This window comes from Brachionichthys hirsutus, chromosome 12 (genome assembly GCF_040956055.1).
Source record: "Brachionichthys hirsutus isolate HB-005 chromosome 12, CSIRO-AGI_Bhir_v1, whole genome shotgun sequence".
Classification (NCBI taxonomy): Eukaryota; Metazoa; Chordata; class Actinopteri; order Lophiiformes; family Brachionichthyidae; genus Brachionichthys; species Brachionichthys hirsutus.
Window position 1 is genome coordinate 6,823,421 of NC_090908.1, and position 19,961 is coordinate 6,843,381.

Genomic DNA, 19,961 nt, shown 5'->3' on the forward strand with positions numbered 1-19,961 from the left:
ATTTATTGTTTATCTGATTAAATGCATTATGGGAATAAACACGCAGCTCAAAGCTTGGACTGTTTTGACAGACTCGACATGCATTTATTGAGACCACTGTAATGCAATAACTGTTGATGAACCCTCGAGCAACAATGCTTTTGCATGTTAAGATTAATGTTTAAAGTTCTCATTCTCGACTACAGCAGCCTGTTAATGTTAATTCTGCTCAGTACCAGTTTAGCACATGTAGGGTTCAGTCAACAAAGTACCAATAACAAATGTGCAAAATGCAAAGTTTTTGTTTGATTTCCAAAATAAAGCTTGCTCACAGATATGTTTTCATATTGTTACATGCTACACTACAAGGTTGTATATGTTGTCATGGGTTTAATAGTAGTATAATTCTAACATGCAGGAGGAGTCCCTGACCAAAAACATGTAATGTTGGTGACTCTAAGTAAGTAAGAATGATTGTTTGTCCTTCTATATGTAGAGTAACGTCTGGTGCTGGAAAGCTTGCAGAGATAAAACCATACATTTGTGTGAGAAAGGTGGTGCAGCTTTTGAGTCTATATATAGACATGAAGATGAAAGCATACAAATATTCAAGCCTTTTTCAACATTTCCTCGTCAAACAGGGCATTACACTGGCAGCAAATGCACTGCTTCTCCACCATGACTACTCTTTCTTGCTGTGAAATCAAAATACACTCTTTCACCCTCTAGAGCTCTTTACATGCGGCCTCGTCTATCTCGGTAACAGCTAAATTGCTTTTTAATTAAAGGAGAATTAGTCCAGCTAAACTGTAATTTAATGCAAATATGAAGTCGTAATGACAGTCAGTGAATCATCAATGAAGACAAGGCGGCTGAACAAAAGCCATGTAATTCATCCAGAGATTCTCTAATATACAGTTTCACACCAGATAAGTCTGCGAGACGAGGTTGGATTTACAGCTGCAGCAAACGTGGCGCGACCAACCATCCACCAGCTCTGGAGAAAAAGCAATAATTTATCCCGACTTTAAGGCAAACACAAGTCGAAAAGCCACGCATGAATTCACAGTGAACAGACATTCATTGATAATGATCTTATCAAAGAGTGTGACTAACAGCCAGTACATGTATGTTATGTTGCGTTTACTGAGGTGATAAACCAATCGGTTATACTCACGAGTACAGGCCATAGTCGGAGGATCTTTCTCAGCCCTGAAGAAGCCCTTCTCACAGCGACAGATGGAAGCTCCTTCTCCATAGCTGAAACTATGCGGTGGGCACTTTAAACACTTGATGTTTCCTGCATATGCTTTGTAGAAGCCTGGGTGGCATGCTGGGGGTAACAGAGAGAGAGAGAGAGAGAGACAGTATGACATGAGATATGGGAGTTAATCCAGGCCCTGCGCACACACTTCTAAATATCACTTGCAAACATCACATATCCTTGTAATTCTTGCCAACTCATGAGGACCCAAGGGAACAAATCCGCAGCAGCAATATCTATAACGACAATGAAGAGTAAGCATGAGAGTTTGGATATGTAACTATCCCCGAGCCTCACAAGTTATATTCTAGATTTTCTAGAACATTAAAGACAGATTCATGAGGATTTCCACTAAAGTTCACTAAAATTTAACGAGAGCATCTTCTCCAGTTTAAGTGGTTTGTGCTATAAATATATAATTCTGAGCTTAATGGAAAAACAAAGACTTAGATACATGATTTCAGTTTAAGAATTACCTAATTTTCTCCCAACTGGTATTAAAAACACAATGCAATGCCTTGAACAGTAAATCCAAACATGATTTTTCTCCTGATGATGTCTAATTTATATTTATTGCTGTTGTGTCATAACTAATAATTAAAGTTAAGTGGAATCTAATGGCATTGGATTTGGAGTTTTCTGTCTGCTCTGCAACCAAATGTGAAGAGCAAATAAATGTCAGAAGGATAGCATAAGTGTAAATAATACAATTAATGATAGATTCATAGTTAGTTTACCGGTTGTTTGTTACACCTCTGCTTTTCCTGCAATGAAAAATATACCATATATGATTAAAATATATACAACAATTGAAACATACAACAAATTAAATTTGTATAATGAATCTTTAGGTGACAGGTAGGTGATATACCTGCCTGGCATCCGTGTGTAATATATGATAAACACCTTGTTTAAGTTTTCTTTCATGATTTGCACTTTAGTCTCATTCAGTTTTCAGAATTCTCAGTCAGTTGAGTCAGTGGAAGTTATTAACATAAAATAACTTTCTTCTGAGAAAGGTCCACTCAACTAATGCGTATGAAATATCACAATGTGAAAAGCACAAGAGCTAATACTATCATTTAGGAATGACTGGATTCCATCTAACCGCTTCAGTTAATTCAGGCTCACTGGCAGAGTTTAATGGAACACTTGAACAGAAGCGCGGTCATTTGTCATATTATCATGTACTTGAAGAAGATATGTTCATAATTAAGTAGCATAAAACACAATTAAGCACAAATGAACAAGTCATGTTTATCAGTCAAGCATTTAAGCAAAGTAAATATTCATTTTTAAATAAATACAAATATCAACACTTTTGAATGTTACAACAAATGCAGTCTCATGGGTAGTACGGGTAATGCGGTTAGCACAGGGGTCGGCAACCCAAAATGTTGAAAGAGCCATATTGGACCAAAAAAACAAACAACAATGAATGGAGCCACAAAAAATTAAAAGCCTTATATAAGCCTTATGATCAAGGCAACACATGCTGCATCTATCTATATTAGCTATATTAGCCTACTATCAAAATGACTAAGTTGGTTACGAATACATAATGAGCCTTCATGATTAAATGTTTATTTTCCCTGCAGCGCATCCTGTGGAGAATGACGCACCACGTGACTACTCTGTTGTAGGATGCCGCCTCAAGTTTAACTTCAGTACAATATTATTATCTCCTGGGTTGCAACAAAACTTGCAGCAGTAGTGGACTTTGGAGATGCAATCCACTTTTTAAATCTATCAGCCTCAATTTGAGATTTTAAAGGTACAGTACACGCTGCAGGAGTCAATCAGCATGATCCATGCAGTGATGCAATTGCACTTTTTCTCTCACTTCCAACTCGGTACTCGGCTGCAAATGTAGCCTTTCCCTGGAAATGTCTTTCCACATAACTCTTTTAGTCATTTGACAACTTCTCGCTACAGAGCAAACATTCAGGCAATCCTTCCGCATTGGCAATGAATGCAAATGATTCGGTCCAAGAAACGTTGAATCCTCTGTTCTCCTCAGTTATGTTTCTCTTTTTACCTTTTGGGTCCATGGCCCATCACACACCCGCCGGTTTGTTTACAACAGCCAACTGCCTGGCACCCCGCCCTGCTGATGTGTCGCAGGCTTTGAAGCAAATCTTCGTTGACAGAAGTGATGAAATATTTATTCTACACATTTTTACAGCATTGGAAAGCGTAAATAATGTTTGTGTCATGTTTGTCCTCCTACAGAAACCATATTAAAACAAACAAAAAAATAAATAAATACATTTTCAATTTCTTTTGAAAAAGCGCCAGGGAGGCACTAGGGGGCACTAAAGAGCCGCATGCGGCTCCAGAGCCGCGGGTTGCCGACCCCTGGGTTAGCAGGAGCTAACGTAATATTGCCGGATAAATGCAGAGGGTTGCATCAGGAATGGCATCCGGTGTAAAACGTGGTCAAAAATTAACATTGGCCGCCAGCAGCGTTGTTAACCCACGAGACGCTGCTGAAAATTGGATTGAATGTTACAAGCAGCAATTTGCGGCCGCAAAAGTTCATCAGTTTTATGAAGAGTATGCTCTTTTTTTGTTCTAAAGCTGCACAAACTGCTTTAGACATTCCAGGAGACCAGTGTGAATACACTTAAAGAAGTTCTCTGTGGGTTGCATATTCATGAAAAACACACATAACAAATATGTTTCTGTATTACCATAAAAAACACAGAATGTAAAAAAGAAAGTTATCCTACTATGTATGTGCTGCGAATTAAATTTACTGCCAAAGCATGACACCATGTAATGTCTCCTTCTAACTGCCATATAAGATAAATAAGCAATAAACATTTGTAAGAACAGCTCCCCTCATAAAACTTAAACTGACAGAATACATTTTCTAAACTTGCAAAAAAAAGTGAGGACATTAGGGACCCACTCCTGAAGGCTTTCAATAGCTCAACTTCTCAACTTCCAAATCACTCCTACACTGCAGAGACGTGGACAAGTCTCCTGCCTTGTAAAATTTCCATTGCTGCCGGTCGTCACCACGCACATCGATTTAACAAGGTAACACAAGCAGAGCCATTTGAAGGGATTCACCTTGAAGTACTGGGTGTCTTTGTGTATCTCCATTGCTGCCTGTGATAAATGGAGCTGGAGGACAAGGAAACACCTGAAACCGTGAGAGTTCTCCTCAAACTGGGACGGGCTGCTCAGCTAAAGAGGTAGACACTCACACACATGAGTCAAGGTAAATAAAAATTCCTGTATGTGTATCAATAACCAGTTTTATAAAGCAAAAAACATTTTTTTTTCTCCAGCTCTTGTTTTAATCTATTGATTAGATCAAATAGAACATCTGACTGTCTGGAGATCTACATTTATGAATTCATTCATTTGTTTATTTTCTTCAATACTTAATCGAAAATCTGTGTCATGGGATCTACTGGAGCCTATCCCAGCAGTCTATGGACGGAGTACACCCTGGACATGCCGCCAGTTTATCATAGGGCCGACGCACAGACAGACAATCATTCACACACACACTCACACCTACGGAAAATTTAGTACAACCAATTCACCTAAACTGCTTGTTTCTGGTGGTGGGAGAAAGCCGGAGAATCTGGAGAGAGCCCACGTAGACACGGGGAGAACATGCAAACTCCTCAGAAAGGCTCCAATTTGGATCTGTATCTGCAACCTTCTTGCTGTGAGGCAGCAGCGCTACCCTCTGCACCACCGTGATACCTTAATTTATTAATTATGACCAACAATAATGTTGACTTGTATATACTGTATAAAGGTGTTTAAAAACCTTGACACACACACACACATGCGTGCGTACAGAGATGCTACTCATAGCAGTGTGATAAGTAGCACCCCCTCTGGGGTCCCAAGGCTGCTCCGTCATTAACCTCTGATACCAGCATGTCCTTGAGTCAAAATCCGTCAGTCTTCCACCTCCACCCCACAAGACCCTGTTTCAGACTGGCACCTCTGTCTGACCTTCGCTGAACTGAGGGGTTGCTCTCACAGCACCGTGCTACAATCTGTCCGGGCAGATTCCAAGGCCAAAGACATGCTGTACCATGCATCACCTTAGTATGGACACACACGGTGGCAAAAAGGTTATAGCGCATGCACGCTGGTGTATGTACACACACACACACACACACGGCAACAGTAGTGACGAGCAGCACATTGGTCTGAACTTGACATCCTGTCAAATGTGAGTGAAGCTTTATGAATATAACTGAAAATAAAGCATGGCCTAAAAGCCAGTCACCACTTCTGAACTAAGGACAATTATTTTCTCCTTATGAAGAAGAATGCTGAATGGAAACCTTTGCAAATATTTACTCGTATTGCTCTCAGCGTGGAATCCATGCAGGTGTGTATGTGATTCTTTCACATTATATTGTGACTGGTGAGTATGAGAGCCCAAACAAAAATAATGCAGTAGAAGTGCAGCAGCAGGGCAACACCGAATGTGTCGTGTATGTGTGAGCTACTGCACATGAACCCCCTTTTTTAACAGTTACATTATCTCAAGGTCATGGAAATTTCAAAACAAATACAAAGAATAGAGAATACCGTTCTCTGTGAATGGGCTTACAATGGAAAAATAAGTAAAGGGCATTAGTTGTTTTAATAGAATTGTATTATTATTATTACCATGCCTTATAATAAACTGGTTGCTTTTAGTCACTCTACACCTTTAGAAAACTCACCCTCACCACTCGTGATGAGATGAAATGAAAAGAGAGCATGAAATGCATGGAGGTGGTATTCATTTAGGAGAACATGTTTTCTTGTGTTTTCTCTGCCTGACACCACACCGCATGAAATATATTGAAAGTAAACATGTAATACAGACAAAGCCACGCCAGCCAGGTGAGGATACAAAATATATGGTCCATTATACACTGCTCATGCTATTTAGAAAGAGTGCTATCATTCCTTATGTGTCCCTTGGCAGGAACAATGTGTGAGGACTTGAATGTGTGATATAGATGTATCTGGGGAAAGCAGACTGGAGCTGAGCAGCAGATAAAAGAACAGCTTCCTGCTCCTCTAGCCTTCGGTGCTCTGGTCTAACTGCAGGCATTCAGCCCAAATTTAATGAGATCTGAAAGTCACCCAGAACATCATCTTTAAGTCGAGTTGGGTGCTGAGACCCGGAGGCTGCAGAGTTGTAGGTGAAGCCTGCTTCATATTGACCGGGCTGGAGCAACAACACAGAGGTTTATGGTTCAGAAAAAAACAAAAAAAACAAAAACAAATGAAAAGTTCCTCACCCTGCCTCAAGACAGGTGCCGACTATAATTGGTTACATTCTCTGGAAAACTGTCAGCCCAGTATCGCTTATGTCCACAGTGGATGTATGTGATTTGTTGTTCAATGTCAATGTTCCAATCCAGTGCAGATGGCAGAGGGCCCACACCATAGCCGTTTTGAATGAATCCACAATCATAAAAAAAATCATAACCCTAACGCTGTAAAATAAAATGTGAATCTTATCTTGGACCGTGCACTGTGTACACTGCAATTTGATTTGAAGTAAAAACAAATTCTTTCTTCAAAACTAAAATTGGAAACACCAGGATCTGTAAGTTTTGATAAAGATTGTGAAATAAGCAATTCCCCAATTTTCTTCTGATGTGCTTTCATCTCTAATTTACAAACATTGCTTCATTTAAGCACGTAAGAATTAAACATTATTTTAATGTTCACACTGTTAGACTTATGATCTGTACTGAGTACAATAGTTTTCAGTCTTGCAAAGAAGACTCATAGTTTGGCTTTGAGAAGTTCAAAAACATTAAGGTGCTAACACACCCGATACAATAATAAATGAACTGATTAGTAGTATAAAATGTCAGCAGCAACTGATCAAGAACAACAGACTTTGCATGCTAGCGTTATTATTTACTGGCCTGTGTGGGTCATGGGTGTGAAGCGCTCAGTGCATGTGTAAATGACATTATATGGCTGTTTGCAGTGAACAGCCGATGATGGGTTCCTCTCCCGGTGGTCAGCGAAGAACAACAATTCCAAGAGGAGCACAATTCTGCAGCATTTACTTGCAGAACCACATCAACAAATGTTGCAGAATAGTTCAGCTCTTGAAATCAAAGGCAGCGTGGTGAGGCGGCGATGCAAAGGATGAGCACTCATTGCAGAGATGGTGTGGTGGCATTTATAGGTGAGCCATAGCCTGATCATATCACATATGGGGGGGGGGTGGAAAGGGTCTCCTATTCTCAGTCTTATTGCACACAAATATTAAGCTCCTCTGTGTTCCCGGTCTGAAAACTACAGCACAATAAAACATACAGAAAGCCAAATAGCTTTTTTCTCATAGTTCACTTGATGTTAACACAGCTCTTGCATGTTAGCACAGCAGAAGTGCCCAGTCCCTCTTCTTCCTCCGTACATAATAATATTCACCAAACACCAGTGGGAAAATACAAACATTCACTTTAAAACAAAACCGAAAAAGCTAACAGCCCACACACATAACTTGTACTTGAGAACTGTGTTCTCAAAAACAGGTACATTGCAGCTATCCGTAATTCAAAAGGCTGTACCTGCTGGAAGGAATGTAAAGAAGTCACACCTATTCTACTCATCGAGAGTAACAGACTCTCCAACACTCAAAATGAAAAGCTGTGCTCTCTATTCTGGGTCACTCCAATCTTCATTAGCTAAAAGCAGTGAGCGCAATGATTTACACTTCAGGATTAGTGGGCCTCTTCAGAACATCTCTCCTGAAGTGTCGGGAATGGTGTTTATTCATTTTGTGAAGAGAGTGACAGAGAAATTGTGAAACCTATTTTTACTTTCTTTACTCTATTAAAACAGTGTCTTAATCATCAGTCGCTTCCATCACTGAAAATGCACATCTAAGTTTTTTTTTTCTGACGCTTTTCCTGTGTGGTACTAGTATTTCTTTAAATTTACTATATATATATATATATATTCCAAACACCTGAATCACAAAGAAGATAAATTATCCATGTGTTATTCAAGCACGTTGTTTTGTTTTGAAATCATTTTGACCCACTTCCACATTGCATTTATCACCCCAGATTTATTTACATGATGTTATTTCTGCAACCTCTATTACAGACTGCTTTCTTGCATTCCCTTTCTTCTACTTGTGTTTTGATGTTAATCTTGGCCATAGCCTTTAGGGATCACCGGGTCTTGTGTCTTTACAAGCAGTTTACTTGCGGGTTCACATGAACACAGCAATTTGAACTTGCCGATAGAGAGTGCATGTTCTGAATTAAAAAAACTTCCCCAGTCCCTGAATAATTTTAATGACATTAACAGAAAACACTTACTTTATCCGGTTCATTGGTTCCTGTGTGTACCTCCGTGCCACTGTTTGAACAATTTCTATTAAACTTTTTTTTTTGTCTAATCAGACTGCCATTTTTAGGCATGTAGGGTTATTGGATTGAATCAGGGTGTGTTAAAGTAGATTTACTGGTGATTCATTATTGGTGAACTCAGGTAATAAGAGTTAATAAGCTAATTTAATGCAGACCATTTTTGTTGGTAAGAAAAAAACAATACTATTAACAAAGATAATTAGAACTCTCTTACACTGACAGAATACAGAATGGGGGTTGCTTAATACAGCTTTTACACTCCCGTCTCCGAAAATCGCTTCCTTCTCTGAACCTGTTCCTGTTCTGTCCACCAGATATTCTAAGGTGATAAAGAATAAAGGAGAACAACGGCGGACACAGAGATAAAGAGCTTTTAAGCTTGCACACAGTGAACTGAACATTAAAACACAAGAGCCACTTCTCACCATATAAAGTGCATAGAAAGTGCTCGATGGGCTCATTGAGTGGCAGTAACTTCTTGCATATTAGTGACATTATCAGACAAAGATCTTTTTTATGGACTCAACAAAGGTCAGCCTCAATGATCCCTTTATAGGCACATTTATAGAAGCAAATAAAACGTATTTTGCCAAATGAACTAACAGAGCAGTCAAGTTCTAAAAAAGACTGTTAACTCAGAGAACAGAGCTCCTCTCCAAACCTCACTCCAGGCAATACGGTGACTGGTAGAGTCGAGGGATTGATAGTATAATAGTGTTTTTATAGTCTGACTTGACTCCTGATATGACACCCTGAGTGGGTGCATGACACAGACCAGATGTAATGCCATATCTCAAAGGTTTGATCACATCTGTACATGTGCTTATCTTTGTCTGGTGGGAATTGACCTGATCAACTTCTAGTGGAAACTAACACTCAGGATTTTTGACATGAATTGGATATGAAGGTCAGCCTGGTCCTATATGTGTATGACACTTGAACTACAGCAAGGTGACTTTCCATTTAGCAAATAGTAAACATGACAAAAAACAACAACGACAACAATTAGTACCATTTTGACTTTTTTTCTCCCAAGGTAACAAAACACATGCAGACTTGTGATTTTGGGAGTTGGTGACCTTTATGGGGGCTAAAGCCAGAATTTCCCTTTGGTCAAGTATGTGGCATCTGAACAAAAGAAAAGCTTTATGTGGAAAAAATGCTTTCAATTTTCCTGAATAACATCCCTGCATGAATTAGAAGGTCAGGCTCATTAATATTTTGTTGCGATACAAGCGTTAATGACAGAAGACCAATTTGGCAGAGGATTTTTTAAAATCATAACATCACTTTTCATTTGAAACAAAAGCATATAGTTTCAGAGACAATTCTCTTTTATAAAAAAATAAAAGAAATAATATTATTATTTACATGGTTTTATTATCTAGCAGTGTCTTCACTCTTTACAGTACAACAACTTCAGCCACTGCTTCAGATATCTGACATTCATATTCATCCCCTGGTGTTTATGAAATCCACAAGGCTATGCCTCTTGAAGATGAAAATGTACACATAAGTGTGTGTACTGAGGCTTAATGAATTTATTAGCATGACTTAGCCCCAAACTTTTCCATCACTCCATGACTTTCTTATGCATGATTGATGCTCGCTGTGGCTTTAACATGCTGTTAAATCGACAGCAAGTCGTCTTTAGCAGAGGTCACATTAACATAAATACCTTCTTGTGGAAAGTAAACAATAGAATAGAAAGCCATATAATAGAATAGAAAGCCATAGAATAGAATAGAAATATTGTCATGGCATAGTAGCTACACAATGAGATTAGGAGTGCTGCTCCGTCTGGTGTCTAAAAACAACATAAAATACAAATGATGACGGAACATTCAAGTACTTGCAGGATAATTTAAAGTTTAAAGTGAACAGTACATGCAGAGAGACAATGGCAATGTCTTCTCAAAAACAGCACAAACAAAAGAAGGCAGTAATGACATGGCAGCCCTTTAGCAACGCCGGCAACAACTCAATGGAGCTGGAGTAGAATTATGTTCTCTCTATCTACACCCTGAGCACGTGTTTCAAGAAGAGAATCACAAGGTGCATTCAGTACTTCTGAAAAGCAGCTGTAGGAATGCCAACAGATTTATGCTGCAGAGACCATAAATTAAGACATGCTGGCTGTCAATCCACAAGTTGGAAAGAACACCAATTTTACTGCCAAAACCTGTAGTGAAAGGATGATGATGTACTTTGAGTGGTAAAAGAGTTAAGTGTAGAAGATCTCTGGAAGATGCACTTTCTTTTTTGGCAACCAAACCTGTTTGTAGACCCGGACATACTCATTTTACCCATCTCTGTTTTACTTGCCCAAAATATCAGAAACATATTTCCTGTTAAACACCATTTCAAGCCAATGATTATGTCATATTAAGCTTCACAACCGAGTGGACGTCACACACTGTCACACTTTCAGTCTCCAAAGGAGACGAAACAATGTAGGCAAATGATAATATATTAAAGTGTACATTTTACATGACAAATGTTATATTCTGTGCTAAGTTGTAGCAGAGGCATTCACACATTAATTTAACATTTAGGTAAAATAAGATGAAAGATAAATACCATATGAATGTGGCCCAATTAATAATACAGGCCATTCTTTGACGCGAGTCAGCTGAGACTGAGCATCACTGATCTAATGAGGTCCAGGTGGAAGGCACTCTGCTGTGTGTTAATCTGCTCATGAGTCAGATCATACATGAATCATTTAACAGAAGTATTTGCACAACTTTAATACAACAGATTTTGATGGAACTCAACCATGAAATTTGCAGAGATGCTATGTTTCACCAGAAAGCATTTGCACAAGTTGACCAAAACGCAAGCCCTCTTAAGGAATACTGCTTAAGAGTTCTGAAAAGCTAATGACCTAGATACAGCTGTGATCTCGGGTCCAGTTGGAGTTCATGACTTGAGAGAATCTCACTGAACAAAAGACAGAAAGCACTCTAAGTGCAGTCATCTGGGATGATGGAGGGTGCCTTCATGGGACCAGCGGGAAGCATTTGCCAGTAATTAGGTGAGAATGAGCACAACTGGTGCAGGAGCTTCCCTGTTAATGACCTGAGGAAAACACACTAACGCTGCACATTGATTGCATTAATAAAAGCATTTTCAAACTCACAATGTTTTATGTTGTCTGACCTCTAATTGTACATACCAAGTGCAGTTTAATTAAATGATATCTGAGGAGTGAACAAATTTAATCTTCTGTGCTTTGAACATTACAGAAATCTGAAAATCAATGGACCAAAGACTGTACAGAAGTATTAATTTACCTCTATGCATATAAAGTACATATGTAGTCTATATGGTAAATATAGCAAATCTAAAAGGTGTAGGTGTAAAATTAAAGCTTCAAAAACATTCATGACTTGATTTTTTGTTTTACTTTGTCCCAATGGCCTCACATCTGCAGAAAGTGAGGGAAAGATCCAAGAACAGTGAAGAAGAGTGTCTTAGAATCATGACCAGAGTGTGGCAGTCGCAGACACCATATTGCAAAAAGTATTTCCTCAGCTATCCAAATCCTTGAATTTAGGTGTTCCAATCACCCCCTTGGTCAAAATCAAGCACCGATACAGGAATCCTAGGTCTACAAACATTTGTGAAAGGAATCCTGCCTCAAATGTGTAACTTATTGTGAGCATTTTTATTTAATCACTCAGGTAACAAAATATCCAATCAATGATATTACCATTAATTAATCATTTCTAGCATTTTGCATTATAACTGGATCACATTCACTGGATCATATTAGGTGCTAAATAAAAAAAAGAGTTTCTCATTTATGTCCATATAATCCCAATTCACACACATTTCCCCACAGATTAGCAAGGAGTATATCGTTCTCAGATCCCTTTCTGTGCTATACAGTGTAATAATGTTTAATAAGGCTGACATTATGCTGGGATAATCCCACTCTCTCATGCACCGACACACAACCAATTCCATTTCCACCGCTTCAGCTATTTTCTGTGCGCTCCAAAAAGCTCATTTCAAGAAGAGGAGGCTGGGGTGCAAAACGAGGCTTCAAATATCAATTACCACTGATGGGGGAGAGGGAAAAAGCTGATGGCTCCTACATTTCCGCAAATCCTTTCTTATTCTTTTCATTTTAGTTTAATAAGTTTTTTATTATAGAGAGATAACGGCATATGATGAGGAAAAATTAATTCTGATTGGAGTAATATGAGGTCGAGAAGAGGAAAGAACTGCAGAGCCTTCAGAATGTGTGGAGACAGGCAGTATCTGCTACGGTCTCATTTTACTGGGCATTTTGGGAGGATTCATGGAATTTTATTTTACTGCTCTGGTCGTGGGTTGTTTCTTGTTAAAATCAAAGGAGAACATGTAGCAAAATAAAATAAGAAGAAATAAAATATGTAAATATTATGGGGGCTATTTCTACTCATTATATGCATTTTTGTTTTCAAAGAAAGCCTACAAAAAAAACATACTTTTCTGTTACAAAGAGGAAATATTACTTTCAATGGCAAAGCAAATCAATATCTGGCTGAAGCAGCGGCATGCAGTATAGAAGTAGAGAAAGTTAGCAGCTGATACAAGTGGCCCTGTTTGACGTAAACAGAGAGAGGCCACTCAGTGCTTTAAAGAGATGTAAAAGAATCATGAAGCCAATTGTAGCAAAGCCAATACAATGCAGTGTTTTGAAGACCAAAATAAATCCTTGATCTTTCATCGTCGTTGAAAACTTAATTCCATCATTATTTTAGCAATGGAGTTTTCCACCTTTTATTCAGCAGATAGATATATAGATGGAGCCAGGGGAAAAGCATGATATTGGGCCCCCAGTGCCAGTTGCCATCACATACATGCAGCACAGATGTGTGTAACCACAGGATTTTTGTTAAACACTGTGTGTCTGGTTGATATGACAGAGAATAGATTACTGTGGTATGAGTGTAAAATTAAATAATCTGATTCTGATCCATGGGCAGTTGAATAAGCCTTTGTTTTTGTTTGGGTTGATGTTTGTTTGATCTCTGACAGTCACTTATTTCTGTGTGTTACTTTGAATATTCTCAGAATCTCTGTGATCAGAGCGATGATCGGCTCAAGCTTTTACAAACGACGACGCTGTCCCCAGCATGTCTAATTAATTGAGTTTTATTGCACTTGGATGGAAAAGAGGGTGTAAAATCTGTTACTGGCTCTTAAGTGAACACAGTCGATAAACGAGCGCATTCAACAAGATCAATAAATAAATGTGAACACATCATCTGCCTGCCTGTCGAAAATGAAGCGGTGACTCTGTCTCTGCATATATAAAATAGTTGAATGCTGTTTGAGCATAACATTGTCCTTTTTTTTAAACAAGTGTAATTAGGAATGGTTCTTCATACCCAAGGATCTGTTTATGTGCAGTTGAACATTATCCCCTGAATTAGTGAAACAATACCTGTTAAAAGCAGCAGCAGACATTCGATTCACAGTGTCGGTGTTTCCGCCTTTATAGTCTCCTCATTGCTTGTTATGCCCATCGCTGCCCTCACGCTGTGAGAGGATGAGGCAGTTGGTCCACTTTGCAATGGCCTCCTGCAGTTTGCTAATCATGTTGACCACCAGCTAGTAAATTAAAGCTGTCACCATCGCTGTCGGACACCACTGCGCTGAACAATGTGGCTTCCAATGCTTAAATGGATCCATCACATATCTTATATTGCACAAAGACATAGTCCTGCAGCTGCAAACACCAGTATGGCGTATAAATACAGTTTGTGTTGTAATGTATTAAAATCCAAATATAAATAACACTCGATTTTGTTAAAGACAATCAAAGTTTTTCCTTTGAATGGATGGTACCTGCTGTTCCTCTACCAGGAGAGGGCACTGGGCTCCTATGGCGGTGAGCTCCATTGCAAATTTACTTAGCAATGGTACGGTGAGTCACATGGTTTCAGAAGCACGACCAAAATCTGCACGAGGAGGAAAGCTTTGCAGGAACTGAGCTGAGTGCTGTATAATTTTGAACAGGACATTTTGAATATTTGTCATTTTAAAGCTTTCATCGCAGCAAGGTAAACCAGGAGGCTAAGATATGTCAATACAGCATCAAAAAAGCTGCTATAACACTGCAGCAAAGAGTTGGGCCAAGCTTTCCTCTAAATATTCTATTACCATGATATTTTAGCTCCACATTACAGGGAACTGCTTTCTAGTCACTTTGCGTTTAGTGTATTTGCCAAAATACAGGTGTAATGCACCTAAAATAATAATAATCCAGTTCCAATGCGCTGGGGTGAAACACTCCCATCTGGCAGACATATAGCATATCAAAAACAAGCATACCGTAACCGAGCTCCTCTAAATGTTCTTGAATGTGCAGCTCTCCGCCAGGTTACCTGAGCCAAATAACTCCCTTGAGTCACCCCCAGTCTCCAGGACATAAAATAGACACACACGAACTAAACCTGAGGAGTTCTTCAGTAAATCACATGATACTCAACAGGCTAGCCCAAATTAAACTCTAACTAAAATGCAAATTTAAGACAAAACAGCCCAGGAAAGGAATTTAATTAAGTACATATCTGTGCATTTTCCTAGCAATTGAGCCCCAGTGGATTCCTCCAGCAGTTCAAACACATTAGAACAAAGGCTCATGCCAGAAGATGAAGCTACCACCCATTAGCTTATCCACAGGCACATAGAGGGTGTAGAGAAGACTCAATGTTGTTTTCTAAAGAACGTTTTGCCTGTGTGTGTGTGTTTAATATGAGATTCACTTCACAAACGCTAGTGTAACATTATAATTATAATAATAACAAGACATTTTGCGGCTCTGGTGCTGCTGATATACAAAGATGTAAACACATAGAGTCATACCATACATGTTGCATCCACTGCCCACGCACGGACACCTGGTACCGCAGCAGAACTGAAAAAGAGAGCTGTCAGCCACCTCTCCTCCTGCCTCTCTGTTAAGATGCTGCTTAATGACAGAGCGGGGGAGAGTTTGATTTTAATTAGCAAGGAGAAGAAGCTTCATTAAATCTCTCTGCCGGCCGCTTCTGTCCTGATAAGAAGAAAAAAATCTCTCACTGCCGTTAGGTAGGACTACGTAGGCACAAAATCAGCTGCATCTTCCATTCAGCCTTGTGGTTTGATCATTTTCTTTAGCATAGTCTTGAAAGAGTCTTTGAATTGCCTGAGCACTCGGCGAGTCTATTTCTATCTGGGATTTTCATTCATTTTCCGAACCGCTTTGTCAGTTATCGGGTCGCAGGTCAAAAGGCGGAGTACACCCTGGACAAGCCGCCAGTTCATTGCATGGCCAGATACAGACAGGCAGTCATTGACATAATTTTAGCACAACCAATTCACCTAATTTGCATGTTTTTAGTGGTTGGAGGAAGCCATCACGGTGGCGCAGGGTAGCGCTGTTGCCTCACAGCACGAAGGTCATAAGTTTGAATCTGACTTGCGACCTTGCTGGGAGGAGTTTGCATGTTCTCCCTGTGTCTGTGTGGGGTCTCTCCGGGTTCTCTGGCTTCCTCCCACCATTTCAAGACAATGCCATCATTGGCATCAGATTTCACATTCCAAGCTGTTTATTTATTTATTCATTTGTTTACTGGCCAAGCTTAAAATCAACCCAGAAATAAGTTGGAAGTTGGATGTAATTAGATTTTAGCTGGCAGTCTGAAAACGGCTGAAGTTTTCAGTTAGTAAAACATTTTGTCTAAATTAAATGAATAATTAATGTGTGGCTCATCCTCACGTTCACTAGTTTATGGCTGATTTCACATTCTCTTTATGTGCTTCCATAGATATATCAACACCTCCCACATCCACCAAAGGAATACAACTATGCACATACATTTTCCTCCCCTTCCGATAATCCTTCCCCCCCCTTTCTATTCCTCTGCCAGCCTTCATAGTATATCGCTTTATCCCTGCCTCAAAGCACCCGAGAGACGACTGGTACAGAGAGAAAAGTGAAATGAGAAATGGCCATTGCCACCTAATTGCATGGCCAAATCGATCCTGTAATAGATTCCTTCTCTCTGACATCCAGTCTCACTGACAGAACAATCAGACAGACAAATCAGAATAGTGAGTGTGTGTGTGTGGGCTGCTCAACCTTCAACATGGCAGGTTCTGGATGGCCAGACATCTGTGTGATTACTTAGAAGTGAGAGAAAGTCAGATTGCAGCTCTGCAATACTCACTCTCAAGCGTTTTGTTCGAGATGAGCTTAGATGTGGGCAATACAATGCTAAGCAAAAAACAAATACAAAGCCGCAGGACTGGAAACTGAGACCGAGCTCTATAAAGCATTCATTGGACGGATGCGTAATGTGGAATTAAACTGAGCAAACGGCACATGTGCTAACACTTGTCTCCAAACACACTGTAAAGCATGTGCAGAGGGTAGAATAAACTATTACTTTCTTTAAATATTTTTTGTAAGAAAAATAGCAAATACTGTACCCAATATAAGAAACTGTAAACGGCTAAGGTGCAACAACACTGTTGGGCTGGACATGCAGACAGAGTATACTACAAATATGATGATACATGCTATATTTAACTGAACATGCAAACAATAACAGTTTAATTGTCTATTCATAGGATTTTCTATTGCTGAAAACAGAAATGCAAAATAGCCAATAAAAATCGATATTTCCAGACTCTTCCCATACTACTACTACCATTCTTCCAACAACCAACTTGATTTGTGTACATTAGACAATATTCCACTAGCTTGTAGGTGCTGAAATGCTTCCCCCCCAGTCTGCATAAGAAATCAGCTTAAAAGTATTAGACTGTCATTTTGCAGAGCAAAAACTTTTAGGAAAGTAAATAGATTTTGCTGCAATATCTTGGTGGGTATTTATGCCACCGATGCTATGTATCTCGAAATAGTACTATAAGGGAAAACGAGATCAAGCAGGTGGAGGAGATCAGCAGATTGACCACAAATGACAATTTTTTGCATTAAATTTGATTCCAGGCTTATTATGTCACTATTATTGTGAAATGTAGTATTTGCATGTTGATTTTCACATAATATAATTAATCTTAGTAATAATACAAAAACAATTTGACATGCTTAACTAAATTTTGCTGAAGCTGCTATTAGTGTAGGAAAAGTAGGTTGTGACATAAAGAGAAAGGTCAATGTTGTATTTTTATTAATTGTTCCGTTTGTCAGCCATTGTGAGTACAATGCGGACGGCCTTACTGCTCATCTGATGCTGTTTCCTCAAAGGAACCACTGATATAATTTGGACAATCAGGTTTGGCTGTTGTCTGTTCACAGGTTAGCATGACGTGTTGCGGTCATGGTCTGAGTGGAGTGTGGAGAAGGACTCATCTCTATCTCTAATAATGTTTTCACATTGCTAGAAATACATGAAAAGGATGACGCTGAGTGGAAAGCGAAACACAGGCAAGTAGAAAATATTACAACACAGCCAGGCTGCCAGTGAACTGTTCAGATAATTACGTCTCTCACTAACATAACATAATCACTTGGCGAAAAATACATGAGCGATCAGCAAACATTTTGAATAACTGGTGAAACAGACGCCACATTTTCACTGATCCATGTTTGTGCGCCTTAATCACGTCATCTAGTTGGAGTTTTCCTGCATTGATGCAATAACAACATTTAGCAGCACTCAAGGTGCTTAACTTTTTGATGCATCTATAACCATGTCCATTATGGCTCCGTGAGAGACAAAGCCAACCATGACATCACTTTTGGTTTTGAGCCACAAAAAAAAAGGAGAACCTGAACCTAAAAACTTTTTTTACTTACAGTGCCTTTTCTTGTTGGTTTATTGACCAAAACGACAAAGAAAGACAAACAGTGACACAGGAAACAGGGAGGCCGGAACAGTAATATGAACAGCGGCATGTTTCTCACTGCGTGTATGTGTGTGACAGGAAACAGACGGTAGTCAGGTGCAGAGGGTTGGATCAGACACCCTTGGCTCATCCAGTGCCCTGACACTCACATAATGTTAATCACAGTCTATGATCCTGTCCTGCTGCTGCTAACACTCAAGAGGAAGAGGCTCCTTTAACAAACGTAATCCATGCACACTGAGAAGAAACCTCCCTGGGCCAGACAGATAAATCATGTACTGCTTCAAGTCTGATTCTGCTCTTTCGTGAACAGAAATTTGCATCCGTGGAAAAAGGTGTAGCGAGCTAATGCATTTCAGATGGGCGTGATAATGCCCAATGAGGCATTCATTATTAGGAGTTAATAGATGTTGGGTTGGCCTGAACCATTTCATGTACAGCAGACCTGTGGTTTGCATCGGGTATTATGGTGTCTCACACCAAAAAATACATCTATTGTATACCGGTATGTTAAATTTTGATGTTTCATGAGCATAGCTCTGTTTCATAATACCTGATGGTTCAAAGAATACCTGCAACAATCCTTGCTATCCCACCAAGGGCTTCTGCGATTGAAATAGTCACTCTTCCAGAAATATGATACGATAATATGACAGCAAGACTACATGCATGTCCTTATCTCCAAATCAGTATCGAGAAGTTCCCAAACAAACAGTAGGCCATATGTGCCGTCACCTGCAGCCAGAAGTGCCGAGCAAATTAGTGAACAAAATGTGAAATCCAGTGATCGCTGATGTGATAATATCAGTAGGTTCGGAGGGGCTCCTGACTTGTGTGTCATATGACAAGGATGAGCTCGGCTCTATGTCATTTAAGTGTGACGTCCTTGAAGGCCCCCACCACTCCATGCACCTCCAGTTCATTATATCCATCATATAAACAGCTGTGTCTCGGCTCTTCAGATGGAATTTCCAATACTGCTCGCAGCTTCATCTCCTCTACTAAAATATGATTATACCACACTGAGACTGAATCACCAAGGACTCATATTCCTCATCTTTATCATGCACAAGGTTATAACAGTATTTTTCATTCGCTCCAAAATGAGGCTTGGCCTGATTGAACAGTTCCACGGTGCATTCAGAGTCCTGCAGGGTCAGTTTCAGTGCATGGTCAAGGCTACATCTTGTAAAAAAGCTTTCAAATAAACAAGCGTGAACAGGTGATTTCCCCAAAGTACCCTTTTTGGGATATTTGCCAATGTGTATGTGGGTTTATTGTAACACCAGCGCTGCTGTTAAGAGGGGTCATTGACAGCAATCTATCAGTGGAGGGCAGAATGGCTGTATGACAAAGCACTGGATTTACATAGCACTTTATTGTTGTTGTTGCTACCACAGTACTTTATTACTGCATAATTTACTGCATTAAAATGATTAGCTAATATCATGCAGTACAGTGGAAAAAAAGGCCATTTATGTCAG

The 19,961-nt window shown here is 39.5% G+C and overlaps 1 protein-coding gene across 1 annotated transcript in view; it reads right to left on the reverse strand.

The window, feature by feature from the left end:
• LOC137902425 (ephrin type-A receptor 6-like) overlaps positions 1 to 19,961 on the reverse strand; it is a 123,438-nt gene that overhangs the window by 56,251 nt on the left and 47,226 nt on the right. The window contains exon 4 of the mRNA XM_068746510.1: positions 1,157 to 1,312. Coding sequence (XP_068602611.1) covers positions 1,157 to 1,312 — 156 coding nt within the window. The remainder of the gene's footprint in view (positions 1 to 1,156; positions 1,313 to 19,961) is intronic.